This window comes from Physeter macrocephalus, chromosome 13 (assembly GCF_002837175.3).
Source record: "Physeter macrocephalus isolate SW-GA chromosome 13, ASM283717v5, whole genome shotgun sequence".
NCBI classification, from domain to species: domain Eukaryota; kingdom Metazoa; phylum Chordata; class Mammalia; order Artiodactyla; family Physeteridae; genus Physeter; species Physeter macrocephalus.
Window position 1 is genome coordinate 3,472,690 of NC_041226.1, and position 27,980 is coordinate 3,500,669.

Here is a 27,980-nt window from a genome sequence, read left to right on the forward strand (position 1 = left end):
AAAAAAACCAAGAGGTTAAAAATCACCTTTAAAAACCACTAAAACTTATTAAATGCAGTACATAGACAAGTCACTGCTATGACGGTCTCTGACCCTCACCTCCAGTATGTTTTCTGAGCCCCTCCAACAGGTGACAACGTTTGCTGAGCCCCTTACCTTGTAGTCACGGTTGGCGTCAGACAGCTGCCAGTTGGAATTCGGCAAGCCCATCCTCTTATACTCCTCAGCGAGGTCGACGAGCTGCCAACCTCGCAGCCTTTCTGAATCATTTTGTTTGGGATTATAAGAGAATGCATAGAGATCTTCATATTTTGCTATGGTATACAAAACACATGAATGTCAAAATGCAATTTATAGGACTTAATACACCACAAATGGAAGAAATTTTTCAGTTTTATCCCTCCATTTGAAAAAAAATCTTCAAATAGATAGCTAATACCTGAACATACTTGAACTTAATATTTTCTCAGTTCTTTGATGCAGATGATTATACCTAAAGGCACACATACTGATCTGACATTCAATTTACACCATCAGCAAAAGCTAGTAAACAGTACAGACTCATACATTAAATACTCTACTGCAAGATTTCCTTTTCTTAAAAGTAAAATTTTAAAGATACAAGTAGACCCTTCCCACCCACCACTTCTCCCAAATGAGACGTAAAATGGAAGCCCACGGCTTTAATGGAAAGCTAGAGGTGGCATACAGAACCTGAGATTGCATATACACCCCGACAGGACAGGGTGGAGCAAAATCGTCAAAGGCTGCTCAGAGCTCCAGAGAGCACCCGCTCCTGAACAAGGCCAAGCTCCAAAGCCACAGAACCACCCCCGCTGTAAGAGCTGCCCTGGGGACAGTAGGACCAACAGCACAGGCTTCCAGGGTTAGGAGAGCAGAGTTGAGTGTGGACCTGCTCCCAGACCACTGCGAGCCAGGTGTCCAACACAAAGGAACACTCAGGAACCGGCGTGCTTTGCCTCCAGAGAGAGCTGTGGAGTCCAGCTCGTCGGCGTAGGGGCGTAAAATCCCAGGGGCGTAAGCAGTGATGCGATTCCTCTCTAGGGCCGTGTCGCCCTCACTGCCACCTCTGCTAAAGCAGGGGTCACCCTCTCTTCCCTCAGGCTCCACTCCCTCGGATTAAACGACTAGTCCCACTGCTACCGGAGGAGCCTCACCGTCCTTCACTTCTCGTTCAGGAATCAATTTCCAAGTCATTGCTCTCAGCTGTGGGATACCACTTAAAAAAAAAAAAAAAAGCTGTGCTACTGGTTATCAACTTTAAAGACATCCACATAAATCTATGGTTTTTCAAGTCTGTACTACTATAAACGCTTTGCTCTTTCCTTCTTATTATCCTTGCTTTCCTTATTATTAACCCTTCTTCTTACAATTCAGATCAGAAGTTTCTCGTTATTTCTAGGCCAAACTTTTTGGAACAGAGTGCACAAGACCTTGACTTAAGAGTACTTAAAGTACAAAATAACAATAACGAGATATTTTAAAAGTATCTTAGATAATCCATCTCATTTGAGCAAGTAAGCTTTGGTCCTGAAGAACAGCACCTTGTTTTGACAGCTGTAGCAAAGAGTTGTAAATATCGTGGCAGTCTCTTTCTCTGGGAACGATGAAATGCACAATCCGGAAGTTCTTGCACTGGATCACAAGAGGGCATCCAGAAGTCGTGAGAGCTAGTTTCTCCACCGAGGCAATATGGTGGTGCAGTATCTACAGCATGAGAAAACGTTTGACCATCATTAAAAACAAGCACTAAGTACCTTACTCGCGTCCCAGAGTGCATAAATGTTAGAAACGCCCTCTTCAAATAAAGTCTCAAAGGTTATACACCACACACTCAAACTTACACTTTTAAATGACGAAATGCCCAAGCCGGAAACACACCCTGATACTTCCCCATCGCTGCACGTGTTCCACACACCACCAGACCCCGAGAACGGCATCTCCTGAATACCTCTGCACCCTGTCTCCTTCTCTCCATCTCCACTGTCACGGCCCTAGTTGCAATGTCCCCACTGTCTCCCACCTGAATTACTGTAAAGAGCCTCCTGAATGCTCTCTCCACACCTACTCTTGACACTCTCTAAGCCATTTTCTACAAGGCAGAGGAGTGACCATTAAAAAACAATTAAATAGTTATCATATGATCCAGCAATCCCACTCCTAGGCATATACCCAGAAAAGATGAAACCTCTAATTCAAAAAGGTAACATGCACCCCCGTGTTCACCGCAGCACCATTTACAACAGCCAGGTTATGGAAGCAACCTAAATGCCCACTGACAGATGAATGGACAAAGAAGATGTGGTACATATATACAATGGAATATTACTCAGACATAAAAAAAAAGTAATGTCATATGCAGCAACATGGACGGGCCTAGAGATTATCATACCAAGCAACGTAAGTCACAAAGAGAAAGACAAATATATCACATATCACTTATATGTAGAATCTAAAATATGATACAAATCAACATATCTACAAAACAGAAACAGACTCACAGGACTAGAGAACAGACCTGTGGTTGCCAAGGGGGAGGAGGGGAGGGGAGGGAAGGACTGGGAGTTTAAGATTAGCAGATGCAAGCTATTATATACAGGATGGATAAACAACAAGGTCCTCGTGCATAGCACAGGGAACTATATTCAATATCTTGTGATAGACCATAATGGAAAAGAATATGAAAAAGAATATATATGTGTGAAACTGAGTCACTTTGCTATACAGCAGAAATTAACACAACATTGTAAATCAACTATACCTGAGGCTAGGGAAGTGGGAAATAACATGACTAGATGGCTTTTTTTTAATTGCTTTTTATTTTATTTATATAAATAAAATAAAATAAAAAGCAATTTTAAAAAAAGCCACCTAGGGGTGGGATAGGGAGGGAGACGCAAGAGGGGGGAGATATGGGGATATATGTATACATATAGCTGATTCACTTTGTTATACAGCAGAAACTAACACACCCTTGTAAAGTGATTATACTCCAATAAAGATGTTTAAAAAAATAAAATAAAAAATAAAAGTAAATAAATAAACAATAAAAAAGCCACCTAGTCATGTTATTTCCCGCCTCCCTAGCCTCATTTCAGGTCCTTGCCACATCCCTAAGTTCTGGTGACAACAGCCTTCTTTTGGCTCTTCCAATGCACCAGGCTCCTTTACACAGCACTGCGGTGCTCCTACCTCTTCACCCAGGAACTTCTAGTGTTATTTCTGGCCTTTGCTTAAAATTCACCACCGAGAAAGAATGCTACTCCACATGACATCATTGTCTGATTAAAATAGGAGGGTAGGTGTGAACACATGACTTTGAAAATTTTTTGGTTGAGACAGATAGCCAACGATAACAATTTTTTGTGCATATTCAAAATAAAACATGAGCTAGACCATGTCCGATAATATAATTACAGTAAACAGCACAGCAGAAGTCCTCCTTACCCAGGTTTCTTTCTGATGAGAGTCTATAAACAGCAGATGTGTGGCCGTGAGATACAGGGTTCCTGTTAACGACTTGTTGCTCGTACTGAATCGGTCAAGTAATTTCACTTGCTCAACCTGAAAAAGAGAAAGGTGTTATTTCTCATTTCAAAAGTCGTATAAATTCTTTTTCTGTTATCCCAGCACTTAAATGTACATTTTCAAAATGTTTTCTCCTTCTGTTCAAAAACATCAGTTTATTTAAGATTGAAATTTAAATTGCACGTATCCTGGGGAACATATAAACCACCACCAACATAAGTATTATTAATATTTACAGTGACAAATATAACCAATAGAGAAGAACTCTGTAAAAAAGGTAACATAAATATGGAAGGGAATGGGCTTCCCTGCTGGCGCAGTGGTTAAGAACCCACTGGCCAATGCAGGGGACACGGGTTCGAGCCCTGATCTGGGAATATCCCACATGCCGTGGAGCAACTAAGCTTGTGCACTACAACTGCTGAGCCTGCGCTCTAGAGCCCGCGAGCCACAACTTCTGAGCCCACGTGACACAACTTCTGAGCCCGCGCGCCTAGAGCCTGTGCTCTGCAGCAAGAGAAGCCATGGCAACGAGAAGCCCGCGCACCGCAACGAAGAGCAGCCCCCGCTCGCCGCAACTAGAGAAAGCCTGCGCGCAGCAACGAAGACCCAACGCGGCCAAAAATAAAATAAATAAGTAAATGAATTTATTTTAAAAAAATATGGAAGGGAACAGCAAGGATATGGTATAAATAAGCATAAACGTTTTTTGTATCCAAGAGTCAATACCTTTTATTTAAAGCTGGCAGGTCAAGAAATAAATAAGGTTATTATCTAGAGTTAGGAAACTAAACTACCAGGAAAAAAATCAATCTGGAAACAGTTAATAGGTTGCAACCTACAACTTATTCTGCTCACCTCTGCGCCCAGGATACTGTTCTGTGTCCAGCTCTGTGCTTTTACTCACCCCGTTCTCCCTGCCAACACTCTCTCCTGCTCAGCTAAGTGAGAGGCATTCTTCAGGGCCCACTGATGTCCTGTCTCTCAACAGGAAGCCTTCTCAGGAAATTAATTAATTACTAATGTCAGGTTTGCATTTCTTCCTGGCTCTGGACTCCCTTGCATAGATGATGTTGCATGCTGCTCCCTCGCCCTCTACAGCTGAGGCAGTGAGGTACACAGTACATCTTTACTGACAGTACACACACAGACACACACGGACACACACACACACACGGGTGCCACTGGAGAGCGGGGTTAGAGTTGGCCAAGAATGTCCAGGAGACCACTATTTTGAAAAGACAGTATTTATTACTATTCATTCTTATGGGGGAGGGAGTAAAATAACCATTACCAACTTAAAAACATTAATCCACAGCTATAGCAGCAGATTGTGGACAGTTCTTTAAATTGTGTATTTTCAAAACCACATAGCTAACCATTATCTCATTAACTCTATGCTTTTACCTCGTATATATTTTCTTTTCTCTTACTAAAACTGAAGAAAAAAATGCCCCCATTATGAAATTATGATTTCCAAAATAATCAGTAACTACCATTTAAAAGGCTAATCAGGGACTTCCCTGGTGGCACAGTGGTTAAGAATCCACTTGCCAAGGCAGGGGACACGGGTTCGATCCCTGGTCCAGGAAGATCCCACATGCCACGTAGCAACTGAGCCCGTGCACCACAACTACCGAGCCTGCACTCTAGAGCCCGCGAGCCACAACTACTGAGCCTGTGAGCCACAGCTACTGCAGCCCTCGCACCTAGAGCCCCTGCTCTGCAACGAGAAGCCATCACAATGAGAAGCCCACGCACCGCAACGAAGAGTAGCCCCCGCTCGCCGCAACTAGAGAGAGCCCACGCGCAGCAATGGAGACCCAATGCAGCCAAAAATAAATAAATTTAAAAGAAATAAAAAAATAAAAGGCTGATCAGCTCCTCCAAGAAATTCAATGCAATAGTTTTTTTTTTTTTTTTACTTGTAGAAAGAAATAAAAAAATAAAAGGCTGACCAGCTCCTCCAAGAAATTCAATGCAATAGTTTTTTTTTTTTTTTTACTTGTAGCAGTACCCATTCAAATAAGTTAAAATTTAAATGTAAAACTGAAATATCTGGTTTTGATACAAAACTTTATCTGCATGGGTAGGGCAGTGAATTGAGTTTTAACACCTTCCTCTGGAAACTTAGAGACATGATCTAACTTAATGTATTCTAACTCCAGTCCGATAGCTGATTTGAGAGACAAAAACTGTCAGATCATCACACACTGTCCTTTAAGACAACAGGAAAACATCCTTCTTACAAACCTGAATGAAGACTGGAAATCAACATCTATTTCATTGCTCAGGACCATTTCTTCCTTAAATAAAAACCTAACGGGCTTCCCTGGTGGCGCAGTGGTTGAGCGTCTGCCTGCCGATGCAGGGGACACGGGTTCGTGCCCCGGTCCGGGAAGATCCCACGTGCCGCGGAGCGGCTGGGCCCGTGAGCCGTGGCCGCCGAGCCTGCGTGTCCGGAGCCTCTGCTCCGCAACGGGAGAGGCCACAGCAGTGAGAGGCCCGCGTACCGCAAAAAAAAAAAAATCTGACTTTATTATACCACATACTTCTCATCAAAACTTAAATTTAAACACTGTTAAAACAATGGGATCAACTACTGTTGACTCGTTAACTGTATGAGGTTCGGCTGCAAGGAAAGTCCGGCCAACCAACAGCGATACCAGAAATATATACCTCACCTGTCTTATTTCCTGCAGCAATTAAAACAAAGTGTTAACGGCTCTAGAGAAAAAAGAACTGATGAATATATATGGAAATAAAGGTTACCATAAGGTATCAACTCTACTCAAGCAAACAATCTGTGCCAACATCACTCTGCAGCACTTCAGATACCCCCGGAGAAGAGAAAAAAGTGTACTGACAGGTAGTTGACAAAGGCGGGCCGGCGGGGTTGGCGGGCTGATTTTATTACCATTGAATTAAACGGTAAGTTTGTTTTTTACAAAAAAGTCCACATGAGGGGTTTAAATCTGTGGATTTTAAAAAGGTCATAAATATTTCTTGTTGTCCTCCAATCACAAGCCTTAAATGATCATTTCTCTACAAGGCCCAAAACCGTGTACACACGATTCTCTACATGCAAAACGATCACACCCTCTTCATTTGGATCTTGACCCTCTCTCGCCCACCCCCTACTTGCCACTATTTCTCTTCAGGGCTCCGTTCTCTACAGGCAAATCTCAACCACTGTCACTGTGGTAGTCTGCATGTTAACAACTCCCAGAACCAAATGTCCAGCTCTGATCTCTCCTGAGCTCACACTGTCTGCTGCACACATAACAACAAGAATTCCTGACGTAGTACTGAGGTCTTGTCATACGCTCAGCACTACAGTAAGTGTTTAAATGAACATACGTGACTTTTTTTAATGTTCACAACTCCCGTGTGGTAAGTACTATTACTATCCCCACGGAAACTGAGAGGTAGGTTAGGGAAACGTGCTAGCATCAGCTGGTAAGTGGAACAGCCCAGTCCTAACCCCACGTCATAGGTCTGATGCCCACCACTCTATTCTGCTCTACTTGGACATCTTAAGGGGCATGTTAAGCATACTGAGAACGAAACGGATTTCCCCTGACCTCTAACAAATATGTTCCTAATGCTGTATTTCTGAACTGAGTTAATGTTACTCCATCCTCATCCAGTCACCCACGCTAGAAACCTCGGATCCATCCTATGACTTCTTGACCCCTAACATTCAGTGAATCACAACGTCTACCAATTTTATGGCCTGAATATACATATGTATATGTATATGTATATATATATATATATATATATATTTTTTTTTTTTTTTGGCTGCGCCGTGCGGCGCGAGGAATCTTAGTTCTTAGTTCTCCAACCAGGGACCGAGCCTGCATCCCGAGTGGAAGCGAGGCGTCTTAACCACTGGGCCACCAGGGACGTCCCATGGCCTAAATATTTTTAAATTCTGCCCCATCCACCATTATTCAAGTGTTCGCACATTATAATGAAAGTATCTGTTCGGGGGTGCATCTCTCCCACCAAGGCTGTAACATGTCCCAGGGCAAGGCCCGTCTCTTACTTGTGTCTGAATACCTAATGGCTAGCATAGCACCGGACACAGTAAATGTTTGTTGAACTAGGGTGAACTGCCACCGAGAAATTCCCCACGGGGAGAAACAGAAGGTGCCCGAAATTTACCAGTGGTCTCTCTTGCTGACGTCATCAAGGCATTTATTAAATAGAGTTCTTTATAACATTATACTGTTCCTTACTTCTCTCTGCCACCTTTTCCCTACAAAGTAGGGGAACGGTAGACACCCATTCAGTAACTTATGAATGAACAAATCTAAAGCAAGTATACAAATGACTAACAGAGTGTACAGTTACAGTTCAGTTCCTTTTTTTTTAAATAAAAGTGTGGACTCTCAGCCCTCTACCCCGCTCCTCATTTCTTCCTCTAGGGCTGTACAATACTACATGCTTCTTTCTGGCTGGGTGTCTATCGAGATTGGAAATTCAGGTTGATAATACGCTTCCTAATGCTTTAAGCCTATTTCTTGATTCCTCCTAATTTCTACATCCAAAATTTTCTGAAATTCCCTTGGTTAGAGCTTTAATGTGGGTTAAACATACAAGTTTCAAAGCCCAGCTGTTCATCTGAACCATCTCCGAGACTTTACAAAACGACAACCCCCCCCCCCAACCTCACTCCACAGAATCGTCTCAGGACACGGAGACCAAGAACCTGTATTTTAAGAAACTCACCAGATTGTGCTTGCGCACCTGATATTCCTTCTAACGTTAACTCCGAATGAAACCCTCTCGCTCTTAACTCACATTAGGCTCACATTAGGTTCTGTTCCTTCTCTATCTTTGCACTCTCTCCCCAGACATTTAAGGCTCCGGCTCGCCTCATCCTCCCGTTTGTTAAAATATACCACTGCGTTCCGTGTGCATATGCACACACCCCACACACATCTTTGAAGAAGCTGGGGAGAAGATGCACATAAATACACAGAAAGAGAGTTTGCTAATTCGCCCAAAAATATACTGGCTATCAACTGGAGGCCAATCTGTCTGGGTCTCATTTTCTTTGTCTGTAGAATAAGGACAATAATCGCACCCTCAAGGGCTGCAGAAAGGCTGCATAATAAACGTCAGGTACTTGACCCCAAGTCTGCTTGACAGATAGTTAGCAATAAAGTACTCAAATAGATGTTTAAAAAATTACTATTGTCAGTAAGCTGATAAGCTAAGTCGAGCCCTGACAGTCCTCTGTATTAAACCACTGCCCAGTTAAGTTCAAACAGAGAAAGGAAGGAAGAGGTACATGGACTTCAAAAGCAAACACACTATTCTAATGTGCTCTATCGGCGGAAAAAATCTATGCTTTCCTAATGTAAGTGTCAAAAGCAAAGATCAACAAAATTTTCTTGACTAATCCAGAGAAAACACAGAATTCTCAATAGAGGACGAAAAAGGTAAAAGGGGAGACATAATATTTGACCTGATGAAAAAGAAACAGCTGTAAAGGTAGAGAAACTGCGGTAGGCAAAAGGACACGAGCGGAGGATTGTAAGCATGGCAGTCTGTGCTCAGATGGGGGTTTTGAGAAGATCTTTCCAATGGCAACATGGAGAGAACGCTGCGTTGGGAAGAGTCTGCTAGCGCAGTAGCCAGGTGAGAGGCTGATGAAATAACCTAGGGGTGCCTGGGAGAGACGTGACCCGGGCCTGGAGGATAAAGAGGAAGCCCACCTGGGGACAATAACTAACTGATGTGAGAAGTAAAGAAGGAGAAACAGGGGCTTCTTAAGATGTTAGCTTGTCACCGGTGGCCATTCGCTAGGACAGAGGATCAAAGGAAATGTAAGTGTGAGGGGAAAGAGAGTCTATCTCAACTATAATAATTTGAGGATTATTCATGACCTTAGTAAATGGAGGATTATACTCAAATCAAGGCCATATAACAGAAAATCATTACATTTCTCCTTCCATATGGCAACCTCTATATGGATGTGACAGATAATAAATCTGAAATTATTCAAAAACATTTATTTACTACTTAAAGTTCTGGAGAATATAAAAGATGTTCTGAGAAAACACAGATTATTCCGTTCTTGGCTGAAAACCCTAAGATAAATTTTAAAAACGCAGACTCGGCTCTTTTCCTTTGCTAAAATCATCAGCATACAAATCGCCAACCACAGACTCAGCCAGTCTCTCAACACCAACCGCTGCTTCTCATTTTCCCCCCTTCACCAAAAGGAACCGAAAGTACTTTACAGATGTCGCTGCAGATTCTCCCCATTGTTTCCCCGGAAGCGTTTTCCGTCAGATATTTGGGCAGCACGTGTCTCCCTCCCTCCCCCCTCCCCTCGCCACCCTCGCTCTGTCATCACTAGCCCTGAGGAACTGCCAACACGCCACTCTATGGGCCACTTAGGGGCACCGTGGCCAACTCTGGGCCTGCGATAAAAGGCGGCCTGATGGCCTCTACGGCGAGTTCACATTTCAGCTGACTACAGAGCTGGCAATGAAAAGCACAGGCAATCACACGTACGCAGAATCACATTCTGCAAATGCAGACACCCATCTGCCCCTAAGAGGGATAAGCGGGCCTCTGGGACAGAAGGGGCCAACGGCCTCCCCCAGAGCTCTGTGACCACCAGCCGTATGTACCCACTCTACAGCTACAGGCCGAGGCCAGTGAAGCAGGAAACGCCCTGTCAAGGCCTCTCTGGCTCCGCGGGGTCCCTCCTGAGAGCCAGGCATCCACCTGGGACTCCCGGAATCATTATTCCACGCTCAGAGCGCTGCCATGGCGCCAGGAATTAGCTATCAGAAAGAAAGAGCATCAGGAGGGGTAAATCAGGAGTTTGGGATTACCATGTACACACTACTACACGTAAAATAGATAACGAACAAGGACCGACTGTACAGCACAGGGAACTCTACTCAATATTTTGTAATAATCTATAAGGGGAAAGGATCTGAAAAAGAATACAAATATATATATCACATACACGTATGTGTAACTGAATCACCGTGCTGTACACCCGAAACGACACAACGCTGTAAATCAACCACACTCCAATTTAAATAAATAAATGAAAATAATAAAAGTTTTAAAAAAGAAAGGGCATCACGTTGCCTTTGCGAAGTGGAAGGTAAGCATCAAAAGGGCAGAGGATCTCCACCTTTTTTTTTGGCCACGTATTCGCCAGCACCGACGACAGAGTCTGGCTGCATAAATCACCAAACGGAAGAGCCCAGAAACCCAGGGGCACTTTCCAGCGCCGGCCTACCCTGCTCTCTTGCAGCACGAGACGGGCTGCGCTCAGGGGTCGCCGGCTCTGGAAGGGCGTCCCCGACCACCTTCCCAGCTGTCCTCTCCCAGGCCCGGCCCGGCCCCCTCCACAGGATTTACCACCATCCACCAGAGTATGTATCTGACTCATTACTTTTGTTGATTGTTTTGTCTTCCCCAGCTAGAAAATGAGTTTCCAAAGGGCAGGGATTTTTGCGGCTGGTTCGGCGCCATGTCCTCAGCACCCAGAACAGTGCCTGGCCCTGGGAAAAGGACGGAGCAGAGACGGGGCAGGGGGAAGCAGAGGAGGAGACGAGAAGCGGCTGGGCTGTGCCCGCCTACCTGGGGCTCTCCTCTCCCCTCTGTCCCTACCACTCCTTCCCTGGCCCCTGAGCGGCCTTCACGCTCTTCTCCAGTCTCCGCACGCTCTCCCGGCACAGACGCACCCTCAGCGGAAAGCCTCAGTGATCCCCTAAACGCCCACAACTCCCGAGCCGACATCTCCGGGGCACATCTTCTCCCTGGCTCCAGACTCCCGTGATCAGCCGCCTGCTAGACGCAGCGCTCGTCCATCCCTCCCTTCCCTGCCTGCTCACAGCGACCTCCCTCCCGGACTCTAATCTGACGTGACGCAGGAGGGTGTGGCAGCTGAGAGAACAGCACAGACCCGGATTCGAGCGCCCAGCTCCACCTCTTCCTTGGTGGAGCCAGCTGTTTGAGCCGGGACAGGCTATTTCATTTGATCTCTGCAAGAGTCACTTTTCCCAGCTGTAAAAGGGGATAATATCAGCGGCAGTCAACGTAGCACTCCACGTGGAGAGCGTTCAGGTGCTCCTGAAAATGTGCTGGCTCTCATCTCAAAGACAAAATGTCATCGGTTTCCTTGTTCTTGATCCATTCTTAGTTTTGCACACCCTCCCTCCTCATGACACATGACACACATTTGTACACACACACGCATGACTGCTCTCACACTCTAACGGCAAAAAGGGGGAGCGAGCCGGGAACAAGCCGAGCATTACTTTTGAAATAACTCGGTTTGAGTCCCAGTGGGGTCAGATTTTCATGGGCCAGTCCATGCTTTCGCCAGCTCTAGGAAGCCGTCTTTCATGCACGGATAGCTGAGGAAAACATCCTTCCATTCCATTCTGTAAAGTTCCATTCACAGCAGGACAATACCATGGGCATCAACATGTGATGTCAGCCAAAGCCCCGGAGCCTGGCGGGGAAAGGAGGAAGACACACAGCTCCCGCTGGTTCTGGGCAAGACTCTCTCCTCCGGCAACGTCAGAGCTCAAAGTGAGAGGCAGCAGCTACGCTGCTCGTACGTGTAGCCTGGAAACGCACCTGCAAAACTGCAAACGCAGACGTGACATCTTTACTGACGCTGCACAGCTGTAAACCAAATGTGACCAAAACACGATGACACGTGTGTTCCTGAACTTTAGAACTATCAAGCCATTTAAGTAGTAGTCAACTAAAATACTTTACCTGATGTATCTCTAGTTAGTAAGCAATAACTTTTAAAAGTGACTAAAAACAGTACCAAAAAACCCCAATAGCATATAAATATGATTTACTTACGTCAAGAAGAGGTTTGGGGAAGGAAAAGCTCTTAGAATTATTATTAAGATTTCTGCATTAATATTAATACATCTGAACAAAACAGACTGAAAGCAGAGAGATCATGGAAAAGTCATTATGTAGACTGTGGAGTTAGACAAACCTTGATTTAAATCTTGGCTCTACCCACCAGGAGCTAAGCGGGCGCTCACGCCGATCTCCTCATCTGTAAATGGAGATAATGTCCCAACCGGCAGCGTTAAGAAATTAGTGATAATTCTGTAGAAATTAACATATTTGTGAACTGTAAATATTGTGAAATCATCTGTAGAGTTGGCTATACTGACATACAGCTGCTCAATAAATGGCAATTATTACTTTTCAAATACAGTGGTCCGAACAGCACAGAACAAGTCGGTAGTTACACAGCGCTACTTAGTCAATTCTCGATCGTGACCAAACTACACAGGGTTCAAAACAGCTAAATAAACGGAAAGAAATTCGTTTTTAGTTTTCAAATACAACTACTTTTGCGGCAAATTAACTGTCCAGGTGAAGGCTATGCATAACAGAAACAAAAAGTTGGCTATGTTCAAATCAATCTTTTAAGAAAAAGGTATGATTTAGGAAAATATTAGAGTCTACACAACAATTCTCAGAATGCATTGTGAGGGCCGTGCCTGTCCTGCTCACTGCTGTGTGCCTGTACAGTGTCTGTAAAGTGCCTGACACCTAACAGGCACCTAGTAAATATTTGTTTAATTTCACTCTACATACAGCCACTTAAGAGAGTAGGAGTGGTCTAATGCTAGAAAAATAACCCAGAGTAATAAAGGAGCACAGGAGAAAATTAATCTTAATACGAAATTAGTCAGAAATCTTTTAGTTCTTAAAAAACATCATAAAAAGACCTTACTAAACCACCAGCATGGGCCCACTGTGAAAAGGTAAGACTAAATCAGAAAACTAAAGAAAAGTCCATCAACTGGTAGTTACAGAGGAACATCAGGCCAAATGAAAGTCACCAGAAAGAATCGTAAGGGAATAAGGGAGGGCTGCTATGACTATAGAAATAAAAACAAAGATATATACTCATCATACATTTCAGGTGAAAAGACTTAAAATAAGCCAAGGGAGCCTAAAGATTTTCTAACATTCTGTTCCCTCTTACCAATCCCGAGGAATGGGGTTTGCTCTGATTAAATTCAGTTCACTTTTACTGTTTTCCTATTACATGCTCTGCACTGTAGCAAGCGTGACGAAAGGTGCAAAGATGAGGTTTAATCTGGCACAGAAGGAAGTCACGTGCATACAGCTCCTATCTGTGTGCACAGACAGTACAAAGACATCTGGAAACTGGGAACCAGGACCAGACCCTGATCTGATGCCTACTCTAGTCCGCTGCACCTTCTACTAGGTTGGTTACCTACTTAATCACCCTTCTATCTTCAAACTTTAAGCGGCAGCAACTTGAATTCTAGAATTACTTTACCTGTCTGCTCTTAAAGACACAAAGAGAAACTTTTTAAACGGGGTTACTTTTTAGCATCTTTAATTTTATTAGATATAGTACGTGCCACGTTAAAAAAAAGTTTTAATATAAATCCATGTCCACATTTTAAAAGTTTGTGAAACATCTGAATGACATAGATCTCACGTCTTCCCCGGAACAAATGAAAAAGACGGATGTCTGCTCTTTCCCTAAATGAGCTATAACTGGAGAATGGGCAGCAACTGACCGATGGTTTCGGCAAAACCCGGAGAGTCAAGGTTCACAGTGGGTCCTCGTCCCGATTCTGTTAGGCTCCGCGCGGAGCTTAAAAGCATGCTATTCAGTTCTTCTGATCTCGACTTGTTTCCTGCCCTCCCAAGTGGAAGCTGAACTTCAATGTCGTCGGTAAAGTAACTTGGCAATATTTTGAGGTCACTTCCTAACGTGTTCACAGTTGTACCAGAATCATAAGAATATTTGTTTGTTCTCAAAGTAAATGCCTTTCACACACAAAACTGAAGCACGGGATTTAATCAGCTCAGCTGGAGAGCATTTCCATCAGCCGTCCTCCGTAACTCGTCTGCCCAGCTGACTTGCCACTAAAGACACCCAAGTGTGAAGCGGAGCCGGAAACCCCAAATCCCTGGGGAAGTGAGGTGGAGCCGAGCCCCAGTCCCAGCTCCCCCGACGCCTGCACCGAGCATCCGTGACCCGGGACCGCAGGACCCGAGCAGGGGTGGTGCACCGGCGCCCAGGTGTGTTCCGGACTACCAGGCCGCAGCAGCCCCGGGAAGAGCAGACTCCGCCTGGGAAGCCGCAGCGCTGGGGGTCGGCCGCCGACCCCACGGAACGGACCCCAGACCCTCCGCACCCAACTCCGGACCAGAACTCCGCCTCACGCCCGCCCAGGCCGCCCCGCGTCCCCGGCCCAACCGCCGGCCAGGCGCGCCCCGCCGCCCACGCCAATCAAACCGCCCCGCGGCGAGCGGCCCTCCGCGCGCCCACCTTGGTCGTACGGATGTGCTCCATCTCGAAGACGCGTCCGCCGGCGGCCGCAGCACCTGCGCACCATAGAGTGAATAACCCGGGCCGCGACGCCCCTGACCCAGCAGGCACCACCTCCAGCCGGCCGCGCCCACCGCGCACGCGCAGCTCGCTCGCCGTCTCCTGGAAACACTTCCGCAAACCGGGGCCGCCGAGAGGGCGCGGCGCGGTGGGCAGAGCGGCAGCGGCGCTGAGAGAGCGGCTACGGTATCGCCTGGGGCCCTCCAGGAGGACCACAGCGCCTCCTGTCGGTGGAGGCCTTCCAACCCCCGAGAGAGCGCGGTCCTCTCCTGGGAAACTGGCCAACAATTCTCCCCCGTGGACAGGGTCGTGTGGACTTGCTGTGCGAAGAGAATTCGGTGGGTGACGGCGAGACAGGGTGACACTAAATTTCAGTACTTCGTCTTTTGTCTGAGCTGCAGTTCTTCTCACAAGAATCTACTCTGAGGAAATAATCAGATGTATTTATTGTAGCCTTATTTGAATCCATCACAATCTCCAATATTATGGGATTGTTATGTAAAGTGTGGTATGTCCATACACTGTTGATATCAGCATACCTTAAAAATTATGTGAGTAGGGACTTCCCTGGTGGCGCACTGGTTAAGAATCCACCTGCCAATGCAGGGGACACGGGTTCGAGCCCTGGTGCGGGAAGATCCCACATGCCGTGGAGCAACTAAGCCCGTGCGCCACAACTACTGAGCCCGCGAGCCACAACTACTGAGCCTGCGTGCCACAACTACTGCAGCCACGTGCCTAGAGCCTGTGCTCCGCAACAAGAGAAGCCACCACAGTGAGAAGCCCGTGCACCACAACGAAGAGCAGGCCCCGCTCGCCGCAACTAGAGAAAGCCCGTGCACAGCAACAAAGACCCAACGCAGCCAAAAATAAATAAATTAATTAATTTTTTAAAAATTATGTGACTAAAAGTAAAAGCTGAACAAACTGAAAAATCAGCAACTTTATTTAGATCTATGAGAAAACTGAGGTCACAGGGCAAACCACTGACCCCCAAATTAGAGAGAGAGAGAGAGAGAGAGAGACAGGCAAGTACAGAGAACAACAGCTTATGGGAGCGGAAACCCACCACCAGCAACCTCCCTGGGAACCGGTGCCGGGCAGGTTGTTTCACCCAGTACATCGTGTCCGACTATCCAGGAGACAAGACAGACTAAAAGGCAAAAACAGTTTGAAGAGAAAGAGCAAGCCTCAAAACCAGACTCAGCTACGGCACAGATGTTAAAATTATCAGACTGGGAATTTAAAACAATTAGGATTAATAGGCTAAGAGCTCTGATGGGTAAAGTAGACAGAATGCAAGAACACACAGGCAATGTATGCAGAGAGATGGAGATTCTAAGAAAGAACCAAGAAGAAATGCTACAGGTAAAAAGCACTACAACAGAAATGAAGAATGCCTTCGATAGGCTTATGAATAGAACACATGTGATGCAGGAAAGAATCTCTGAGCTTGAGGATACCTCTATAGAAGCCTCCAAAACTGAAAAAGAGAAAGAAAAGAGAGTGAAAAAAAACAGAACAGAATGCCCAAGGACTGTGGGACAACTACAAAAGGTGTAACATACATGTAACGGGAATATCTAAAGGGGAGGAAAGAGAGAAAGGAACAGAAACAAATATTTGAAACAATAATGATTGGAAATTTCACCCAAATTAATGTCATACACCAAACCCTCAGAGAACACCAAGCAGGATAAATGCCAGAAAAACTACAATCATTCTCGAGCCATGGAAAATCAAAGATTAAAAACAGAAATCCTGAAGAAGGCAGGGGCGGGAGAAACCCTTATCTATAGAGGAGCAAGGAAAAGAATCAGATCTGACTTCTCTTCAGAAAGCGTGCAAGCAAGAAGAGAGGGGAGTGAAATAAAGTGTTACCAGAGAAGTCCACCAACCTAGAATTCTGTACCCCGTGAAATGCTTACATATAAGTGAAATTAATGACAACAGTGAAACAAGGGGCGGGAGGGAGAAGTTAAGATTAGTTTATTAGAAAGTACTCACGCTACAAAAACAAGTTATGCTGTAGAGGAACATTACATAACAAAAGTGTTGATGCTGGGCTTCCCTGGTGGCGCAGTGGTTGGGAGTCCGCCTGCCGATGCAGGGGACGCGGGTTCGTGCCCCGGTCCGGGAAGATCCCACATGCCGCGGAGCGGCTGGGCCCGTGAGCCATGGCCGCTGAGCCTGCGCGTCCGGAGCCTGTGCTCCGCAACGGGAGAGGCCACAGCAGTGAGAGGCCCGCGTACCGGAAAAAAAAAAAAAAATCATCACCTTTTTTACATCATCTTTCTTACTATGTTTGGTGCTACAAAGGCCTCTCTACCCTCTAGGTTTTCTTTTCTAATTAAAAATTATGTTTTATTTTGCCAGTGTTTCATTCATTTGTTTTATTCAAGTCATCTTGGTGTTGCTTTGTTTTGAGCGCAGGCTATGTTTCAGGCAGATTTTCAAAGCAATGGAGATACTCACGGGGAATACGTAATGAGGATAAGATTGCGCTACCTAGAAACCAGCCTCGGTACAGTATCACATCCAAAAGACACAAATCCGACTAAAAAAAAATTGAAAACTAAAGCAGGCCTTTTCCAGAAGATCTTCTGAAAAAACAGAAAAGGGTGAATTATATTGCGTAACATACATCAAGACTTCCTTGATGAAACCTCTTTTTGTATTATTTTCCCGCAGATTTTTGTCATTTTCTCCATTCCACATCCCCAGCCACGTTATCCTCACAACCCTATCTCCCTCTTCCCTTATCATTTCTCACTTTGTCTCTTTTACCAATTCTCATAGAAGGGTAATAATAATCATAACTAACGCTTAAGTGATTGCCAGGTGGCAGAAAGAGTACTAAGTGCTTTACCTGTACTATGGGGAAAATACTATTACCTTCCTCATTTTAAAGATGAGGAAAGTGAAACACAATGAACTTAAGTAATTTGCCGAATATCACACAGCAGATACAGCCTAGATTGATGAGATAAAGCCAGACAGTCTGACACTCGATTCTGTATTCTTAATACTATTCTATATCGATTTGTTTTTCAAAATCCATATAAAAGTTTCAGTTATGGTAATATGATAGGCTAGGAAATGACTGCTTTTTTTAAAAAGTAAAATAGTATCTAAAAAGAAAATCAGGGCTTCCCTAGTGGCGCAGTGGTTAAGAATCCACCTGCCAATGCAGGGAACACAAGATTGGAGCCCTGGTCCAGGAAGATCCCACATGCCATGGAGCAACTATGCCCATGAGCCACAACTGCTGAGCCCGCGTGCCACAACTACTGAAGCCCATGCACCTAGAGCCCATGCTCCACAATGAGAGAAGCCACTGCAATGAGAAGCCCACGCACCACAATGAAGAGCAGCCCCCGCTCGCCACAACTAGAGAAAGCCCACGTGCAGCAACGAAGACCCAACACAGCCATAAATAAATAAATAAATTAATTAATTAAATATATTAAAATAAAATAGAAAATCAAATCCTATAAAGCACCTATAAAGTAACTGAGAAGAGAGTGAGGACTTACAAGTGCAAAATATAAGGGAAAGTGTGTACCCAGAAAGGTAAGCAGGATACGGAAATTCCTGCAAGAGGGCCATTTCCAAACCAGGTGAATTTAGTATCTGTTTTGATGCTCTCACAGGATGTAAAGTCCAGAAGTCAAAGTCTAGAGCCCACCCCATGGAGGAAGTACAATGGGGAACTCTCCCTACATAAAGCCTGGGCCAGAAGGAATCTCAACAAATCCAATGCCCAGAATACTGTGGGAAATTCACCTTGACATTAAGAAACAGGAAGGGGGCAATTATCTCCTGTCTTGCAAATATTATAACCACAAAAATGTTATTAGATGAATTTACAACCTAGATTCATACCACTTAAAGACTTTCAGAAAAACTTCAAGTTGTGAATATAGTTTTAAAAGTTTGGGATTAGGAGTGCCTGGGAATGTTATTAAAGCAAACTCAAATCCTTTTTGGGTGGAATGCCACTCTGCAATAGGTTTTAAATAATTCTTACAATTAACTTTCCAAGGAAAATTGTTAGTCACAATAAAAGATAACTAGCACACAAGGAAACAATTCTCAAGAGATAATTTGCAAGAACAGCATGAGTGGCAATAAGAGCTTTTATAACTATCAGGCTTAGTTTATAAAACAATTATGCTCAATGCTCATTATGTTTAAAGAAATGAGACATGATGAAAATATCTGCAGTGTATGGGAAAAACAGTGTCTTAATGAGCAGACATGAAGAAGAACCAAATAAAACTTTTATAAATGAAATGCAAAAATTGAAATGGAAAACCCACTGAATGGGTTTAACAAATTAGACACAGTAGAAGAAAGAATTAGAAAACTGGAAGTTACTTTTGAAAATTACCCAGAAAGGAATACAGAGAGACAAAAAGATTGTAAATAGGAAACAAAAGTTAAGAGAAATGGAGGATAGCATGAAAAGGTGTAACATAAGTCTTGCCACAGTTTCACGAGAAGAGAAGGCGGGGAGAGAGACTGGGGCAAAGATAATATAATACCTGATATTTTTCAGAATGCATGGAAGACACCAATCCACAGAATATGGAAGCTCAACGAATTCCAAGAGGAATAAATAAAAAGAAATCCATATCTAGACACACCAAAGTGAACTAGAATCACTATGGTGAATTCACTATGGCAACACCAAAGCCAAAACTGGAGAGCTTAAAATCATCCAGACTAGAAGAGGAACAAATTACCTCCAGTCGATCAACAATTAAATTGACAGCTGACTTCTCAGCAACTGAGGAAGCCATATGACATTGGAATAGTATCTTCAATATGCAGAAGGAAAACAATGACAATCTAGAATTCTCTTCCCAAAATATCTTCCAAAAAATGAAAATGGAAAAAAAACCATACATTTTCAAACAAAAAATACAGACTGAGAGAGTTTGCCATGACCCATATTAAAGCAAATTATTCAAAAGTATGCTTAAGGATAAGGAAAATGATCACAGATGGAAGATCTAAGATAAAAAAGAAATGACGTTTTTTTAATGTAAAGAAATTAGTAAATGTAAACAAATATTGACGGCACAAAATTTTAATAAAGTTTTAAGAAGTTTAAAAAGAAAAGAATTCAGGGCTTCCCTGGTGGCTCAGGGGTTGAGAGTCCGCCTGCCGATGCAGGGGACACGGGTTTGTGCCCTGGTCCAGGAAGATTCCCACATGCCACGGAGCGGCTGGGCCTGTGAGCCATGGCCGCTGAGCCTGCACGTCCAGAGCCTGTGCTCCACAATGGGAGAGGCCACAACAGTGAGAGGCCAGCGTACCACCACCCCCCCCAAAAAAAAGAAAAGAATTCAAATATATATATGAGTTAGGCATGAGATAAAATACTTTAAAATACTTGTATTCTCTTGGAAGACAGTAGGAGTGTTTGTTAATTTTAGCCTTAAAAAGTTATATTTACATATGTTTTAATTTCTAGGGTAACTGCTAAAATATAGAAACAGCACATAAGTTCCAAGTTAGTATAAGGAGAAAATGGAATTTTAAAAAGATGTATTTGCCACAGCTTAAAAAGAATATCAATAAATAAATTTAGCAAAATGTGTATAAGATCTCTGTAGAGCATGTTATAAAATTTCATGGATGGATGCATGTATGGATGGATGGAGAGATAGAGAGTTAAAGAGATAGATACATAGATAAGTAGATAGATATTACACACACACACACACACACACACACACACACACACACATAGAAGACCTAAATAAATGGAGAGATGTACTGTGTTTACAGAATAGAAAACTCAATTTTGACAGTTTTTTGTAATACTGGTCAGGTATTTTGTTGAATACCCCTCTACTGGAATTTGTCTAAAGTTTTTCTCATAGTTAGACCAGGGTTAAGGGCTTTGGGGGAGAAGACCAGACAGATAAAATGCCATTCTTATCACATCATATCAATATCAAGTCATATTGTCAATATGATTTATCATTGTTGTTGTACACCTTGATCGCCTGGCTGAGGTAGTGTTTGTCAAGTTTCTCCACTGTAAGCTTACTATTTTCCCCCATTTCTATCCTCTCCTCTCTCAAAGGAGCTCACTATTCAAAGTCCATACTTAAGGAGGAATGAGTTATACAACCCATCTTTGAGGGCTGAGTTTCTACATAAGTTGTTTGAAATTCTTCTGCACAAGAAAATTTCTGTTCTCTCCCTTTTACTTATTTACTCCATCATTTGTTTATATCAGTATGGGCTCATGAATATTCATTTTATACTTCAGGCTATATTCTGATAGTTCTTCATTTATTTTCTTGCTCAAATTGTTCTGGTTTTGGCCATTAACAGCTCTTTCACTTGGCTCCTCTGTCCCTTTGACATACCCCCATCAATACTGGGTGTTTTGTTTGTTTGTGTTTAGCACTTCCTTACTTTCTGGCGGTACAAGCAGCTCCCACCTCATTTTGCCTCTTTCCCACCCCAGCCCTTAGAATTAACTATTTCTCCAAAGAGCTCTGGTTCTTTTATTGAAGAATGATATTAGAATCCAAGATCTGGGCCCTAGGTATGCCTTTTCCTACTGGAATGTTAGCAAGAGTTCTTTTTTTTTTTTTTAAATTTATTATTGGCTGCGTTGGGTCTTCATTGCTGCACATGGGCTTTCTCAAGTTGCGGCGAATGGGGGCTACTCTTCGTTGCGGTGCGCGGGCTTCTCATTGCGCTCGCTTCTCTTGTTGCGGAGCGTGGGCTCTAGGCGCACTGGCTTCAGTAGTTGTGGCTCGCGGCCTCAGTAGTTGTGGCACACGGGCTTAGTTGCTCTGCGGCATGTGGGATCTTCCTGGACCAGGGCTCGAACCCGTGTCCCCTACGTGGGCAGGCGGATTCTTAACCACTGCGCCACCAGGGAAGCCCCAAGAGTTCTTTTTGTTTATATACATTTTCTGTTTGTTTTCTTTTCCTATCACCTTGTTCTGATTTTGTGGATCTCATCTCTCTAGGTATATAAGGTATTTGTTTGTTTGACTGTTTGTTTTTGCTTCTCAAATTATCTCCATTCCCTCAAGGTTTCTTTCTAGGTTTGTTGTTTTGGCTTCTGACTTTCATGTCAGAACTCTCCTCTAATATCTGATTGTCTTTGACCATCCTTTCAAGTAGTAAAATGTTAATTGAGAACAATCTTTGTTGGAGAGCTTGATAATTGGCCAGGATTGCTAGAGAATGATGGGGTGGCGATGTGGCACTTTTATGGGGGATCTCGCACATCACAACTTGAAGGTCTTGTGCATGGGAGTGGACACAAGGAGCCCTGGGAACAGGTGTCCTATTAGCAGCAGTAGCAGAGCCTGAGTAGAAGCCCCAGTTGGACACCACACACAGGATGCAAATGATCCAGACCATCTGCTTCTCTGTCGCTAGCTCTCCTCCTGGTGAGAACTACAAGATAACAAAGAGCCCCAGTCCCTCTGTCACTACCAAGGGGTGGGTTCACTCAAGGGAAATGAATAGACACTATAAAGGAGAAGAGTTTTGTTCACTGAGACTCATTTTTATTCTTACTAATGTTCATAAGCCATAGGGTCCAGGGCTTCCCTTGGTGGCACAGTGGTTGAGAGTCCGCCTGCCGATGCAGGGGGCGCGGGTGGGAGAGGCCGCAGCGGTGAGAGGCCCGCGTACCGCAAAAAAAAAAAAACAAAAAAGAATTCAAATATATGAGTTAGGCATGAGATAAAATACTCTAAAATACTTGTATTCTCTTGGAAGACGGTAGGAGTGTTTGTTAATTTTAGCCTTAAAAAGTTATATTTACATATGTTTTAATTTCTAGGGTAACTGCTAAAATATAGAAACAGCAGGCCCGTGTACCGCAAAAAAAAAAAGCATAGCGTCCAATTTAAGAGGATCTCTATGTGCACCAGTGTCCCTAAATTCTAACCTTCCCTAAAAAGGTTGGATCAATAAAAATTACCAGATTAAGTATTTTCTGCTGTCGTTACCACATTACTTATGCAAACAGGTCACTTAATACAGTTACAGCACCAAGGGAGGAGTCCCCGAGACTTATAAGCTAACCTGAGGGAAGGCCAGCCAGCCAAGAAGAGCTCTGTCTCTTAGGGTTAGTCAGACTGGTGAATATCAAAATACCAGCTTGATCATTGACCATGAGAAACACACGTTAAAGCAGACAACATTGAGGGTTAGTGTAGTCTCTTCCTATAAAGCTAAGTGGACACTTTGCATTGAGAAGCTTGCTTAGCTAACATGAATTCGGGCAAGGGAAATGACGTAAATGATATGACAGGCTGTTGTCATTCAGCCAAGATCCTGATGCAGCTGTAAACCCATCTGTAGTTGTGATGTACCAACTACAAGACAAGAGAGCACTGTTTCTGGGCCAGGAAAGCCTCTGGGGGCAGCCCTGACGTCTCATTATTATAGGGGTATGTTACATATCCCCAGTCTCGTTTCTGAACATCTCTGCGCTGAGACCCCATTTCTTTAGAAATGCCACCTGGTCTGCTAAGTTCCTATCAAGATGTAGCCTGGAAGCCATGCTGTCTTTTGGAGGGAGTCTGAAAACATCGGTGCTTTGCTTAATTTTGTCTTGATGTGTATATTTATAATTTCCTTTATTATCCAACTTCTAGGAGACACCTAGATTTTGCCTTATATGTGCCTACAAAGACCACTTAAAATAACATACTAGTTATTGATGACTTTAATAAAATATAATTTTCTTAATTGACCTTGCATTTAAAAATGGAGGGTTTTTTGCATCAAAAATTAACAAATACACAAAAAGCAGTAAGTAAACAATCATGACGTTTTGAAATAATGAGGAATCAGTCTTCCACGTTCATTTCACCCTAATGCTTAGTGTTTATTTTTGCACTTTTTAAAAAAAGAAACCCACTTAGTTCCCCTATAAAATACACAAGAGATGTCTGATGCTATGATTGTCATGTGAGAAAACATTTCATATTTTAAAATTCAATGTTAATGCTTTTATAATTATATTTACTGCTTACCGTCTAATGGGATATTATGAAAGCAATCACACTTCCTAATCTGGGTGTTTCTTAAATAGAAATAAATCATTAAAAGAGCAAGAATGTTTCACTTGGCTGCATTTCTCAGCTTTTATTTTTAGGTGGATTACTGCAGAAGCTGAAGCCTATGCTCAGAATTCTTTCTGGAATCAAAGCTGTTTGAATTCAGATCTCATATGTGCCCCTTCTTAACTGTGAATTTAGTAAAATTATTTAACTTCTCCAACTCCCGGTTTTCTTTTCTGTAAATAGCAATACTTACCTTTATCCCCCCCATGGAGTTATTTGTTTTGGTTAAGTGAAATAATGAACCAAAATCCGTGAAGCATAGCAGCTGGCCTTAATAAATTCTATAAATAACAGTTGTGTGTAGTGTGTGTCAAGCAGAGTACATCTTGGAATCCCCAGAGATATCTGTATACCTCCTGATTCTCAAGTTAATTCTGAGTTCAGACATTTATTTGGATCAGGCTGTATTCATCTGGGGAGACTGAGTGAAGGATGAAATATTTGTTCTTACCTGAGTGCACTGCATACTGTATTCCAGTGATCATATTTGGTGTTCTATAACCTGTGACTGAGGAGGCCCAGCCAAGTGCATACCTCCAGGTTAGGCCACGTACAGGGCTGCTTCAGTCTCATGCTGAAGCTGAGACCTAGTATAATGTTTCCAGGTCAATGTGAACCTCACTCTCTCAGGATATGAGGGTTTGGAAGCTTGCCCCTTATTCTGTCTTACAAGTTATTTGTAATTTTTCTGCTTTTCCTAACTGTGTGACCTGCTCTCTGAATCCTTTAGATAAGTGAATCTTGGTGATTTACCCCAGGAGCATATGTGTCTGCTCTTTCTGTCCATTTGTACCCGCTCTCAACTTTGGTCTATACAGCGGCCAGTCGTGCCCTACTCTGTGTAACCACTTCATTTAACACTGGGCTCTTCAGGGGTGAAGTGGGCAGAAACTTTCTTTTTCTCCACGGCTGCCCTCCAAGCCTGCTTTGTCAGCTATCCTTTACCCTCTCCTCAGTAGGAGCTTGAGCTCGTAGAGAAGGATCGGTCACTCTTGGGTTTTAGAACAATCTGATTTTTAGGAGTTACAGGCTCATCCCACGTTCCCCCCATTTGCTTGCTAGGTCCTGTCTCTGCTCCCTGGGAATCAGGTCTTACTTGGCTAGCCCCATTGTAATCTGGCATCACTGATGTATGAAGGCCCCCTCTTTCTCCCTCGGGCACTCAGTCAATTAGTTAACCCTTCGCCCATCCTCTGGGACCTCCAGACCGCCTCATTCCCTGAAGGAGGTATCACCCTCTCCAGTTTGTTTCTTAACGAGCTAGCTCTTGGTTTCCAATATACTCAAGGGCTGGCTATTCCTCTTCTAGATTCACCTGAAACTTCTCAGTATCTGTACAAAATATCTGTCTTCTTATATCTCCCCAACACGTACATACACTTGTGCTTGAACTCCGTTGAGAGGATTTCGATTGCTTGCAACCAAAAGAGGCCTAATTAAGGTATGGGAAAACGGATCAAAAGGAATTGGACAGGCTTGGCGGAAATTTTATCCATGCTATGGGAAAGTCTTAAGAATGCATTCCTGCTTCACAGAAGTGGATATTGGTCTACGAATGTGTGCCAGAATATTAAATTAATATCATTAATATCAATTAATATTATCAATATTAAACAGCATTTATTGTTATATTCCAGTCCTATAGATGTTCTGGACCTTGGTTCATCTTGGATATTTCCTATGTTTCTCCAGTAACACGTGTAAAATTCATCCTTTAGTGTGGATTCCTGTTAAAGATGGTATCCTAAATTTAGAATAATAGGGACTCAACTATAATGGCTTAACACAGAAGTTGATTTTTCTCTGAAAAGAAATCGGATGGTAGGCAGACCAGTGTTGGTTCGGTGGTTCTATAATATCATCGACGACCAGTGTTCATACTGTTTTTCTGCTACATCCTCCTTAGCATATGACTTCCATTCTTAAGTTCCTCATGGCCCAAGATGGCTGTTGGAGAGCCAGCCATGTGTCTTGAGTTCCAGGCAGCGGGAAGAAAGAAGGAGGAGAAAGGCAAGAGGGATGTATGCCAGCTCTCTCCTCCTCTAAATGAGCCAACGCTCCTCTCATGTCTCCCACTTACATCTAATCAGCCACATTTACCTGTAAAGGAAGCTGGGATTCTGGTTAGTGTGCCACCTTGAATAAAATTGGGATTATTATTATTTTTTAAATAAATTTATTTATTTATTTACTTTTGGCTGTGTTCGTTCTTTGTTGCTGCGCTCGGGCTTTCTCTAGTTACGGCAAGCGGGGGCTACTCTTCATTGCAGTGGCTTCTCTTGATGTGGAGCACGGGCTCTAGGCGCACAGGCTTCAGTAATTGTGGCTCGCGGGCTCTAGAGCGCAGGCTCAGTAGTTGTGGCGCACGGGCCTAGTTGCTCCGCGGCATGTGGGATCTTCTCGGACCGGGGCACGAACCCGTGTCCCCTGCATCGGCAGGCGGACTCCCAACTACTGCGCCACCAGGGAAGCCCATGAACGTTTTATATTAATCGCTACTACATATTTACATGCTCTTTCCATCCAGCTAATCTTACATGTGTTGGTAATTAACATATATGCATTTAAGTGCCAGTAATTTTGCTCTTACTAATTTTATGTTGGTATTCTTCAAAAGTTTTGGAAAGAATACGCAATGGAATTAACACATAGGTTGCCACTTTCTACCTTTTTACAAAAATCATCTGGATCTATCTTTTTTTGTTTCCAAGTCAAAAGTACCCTTTGATTTTATATCCCCAGTTCTCTTAATGACCATCCTATACTCATCACTGATAATAGCATTCTCTAGACCACTGAAGCTCAAAAAACCCACAATATTTTTTCTCTTCCTGTTTAATCACTATGAACTTTTTCTTTATACAATAGTTCAAATATGTCCCTTTTCTTTTTTATCATTCCCACAGTGACTGCCATAATATTTGAAATGCATTTAATTTTTAAATTATACACAGAGATGGTGTATTCGTCTGCTCAAGCTGCAATAATAAAATACCACAGACTGGGTGCTTAAACAACAGAAATTCATTTCTCACAGTTCAGGAAGCTAAGTTCAAGATCAAGGTATTCATGGGCTCTCTTCCTGGCTTACAGAAGTCTGCCTTTTGGATGTACCTTCAGAGGCAGAGAAAGTGAGTTCTCCGGTGTCTCTTACTGTTAGGGAACTAATCCTATCATGAGGGTCCCACCGTCATGACCTCATCTAAACCTTACTACCTCCCAAAGGCTCCATCTCCAAATACCATCGCATTGGGGGGTTAGGGTTTCAACATGTGGATTTTGGAGGGACACAGGTCAGTCCATAGCAGGTGGCAATGCCCAAGCTCAATGCAGGAGAAAGTGCTGCATTAAGGGGAGCTGGGAGACGTCAGGTTAGAAAGATCCGTGATGTGTAAGACTCTGAGCGCCACACGGGAAGTCCCACGGTTTCTGATCAAGGCAGTGTCCTGGTGGGAATTGTTTTAGGAAAGCAAATGCGGTGGTTGCTTATAAGACGTATTTTATTGGAAGAAATCGCAGGTAGGAAAACCCTCTGCGAGACTAATGTAACAATTCCTGATGGGAAAATAAGGATCCGCATTATGAAGGTAGCACCTCGAACTCACCACTGCCCGCAAGCCTTTCCTCATCCTCCCGTCAGAGGGAATCTCCTCTTTAAAGCCCCATTTTCCTTATGTTTAAGAGTTGCTCACAGAACCCTTACATCGTTCTTGCTTCTGTACTTTTCTTATCGCGTCTACTCTGTGCATCCTCCCTGGCAGGAAGCAAGGATATAAGCAATAACTGAGATTAAACACCCATAATGCAAAGGTTACGTCAGCACAGATGCCGAAACAGGAAGAACCGAGAGAGACACGGTCCCATCAAGATCTCCAGGCACCGCCCCCTCCCCTTCCCCCTCCCCTTCC

General features: G+C 43.6%; 1 protein-coding gene across 1 annotated transcript in view; it reads right to left on the reverse strand.

Annotated features, from left to right (window-relative positions):
• MTMR6 (myotubularin related protein 6) overlaps nucleotides 1-15,035 on the reverse strand; it is a 29,271-nt gene extending 14,236 nt beyond the window's left edge. Inside the window, exons 1-4 of the mRNA XM_007113472.4 lie at nucleotides 14,891-15,035; nucleotides 3,469-3,585; nucleotides 1,566-1,728; nucleotides 157-314 (exon numbers count right to left, since the gene is read on the reverse strand). Coding sequence (XP_007113534.2) covers nucleotides 157-314; nucleotides 1,566-1,728; nucleotides 3,469-3,585; nucleotides 14,891-14,914 — 462 coding nt within the window. The 5' untranslated portion in view covers nucleotides 14,915-15,035. The remainder of the gene's footprint in view (nucleotides 1-156; nucleotides 315-1,565; nucleotides 1,729-3,468; nucleotides 3,586-14,890) is intronic.
• Nucleotides 15,036-27,980: the final 12,945 nt, after the last annotated feature.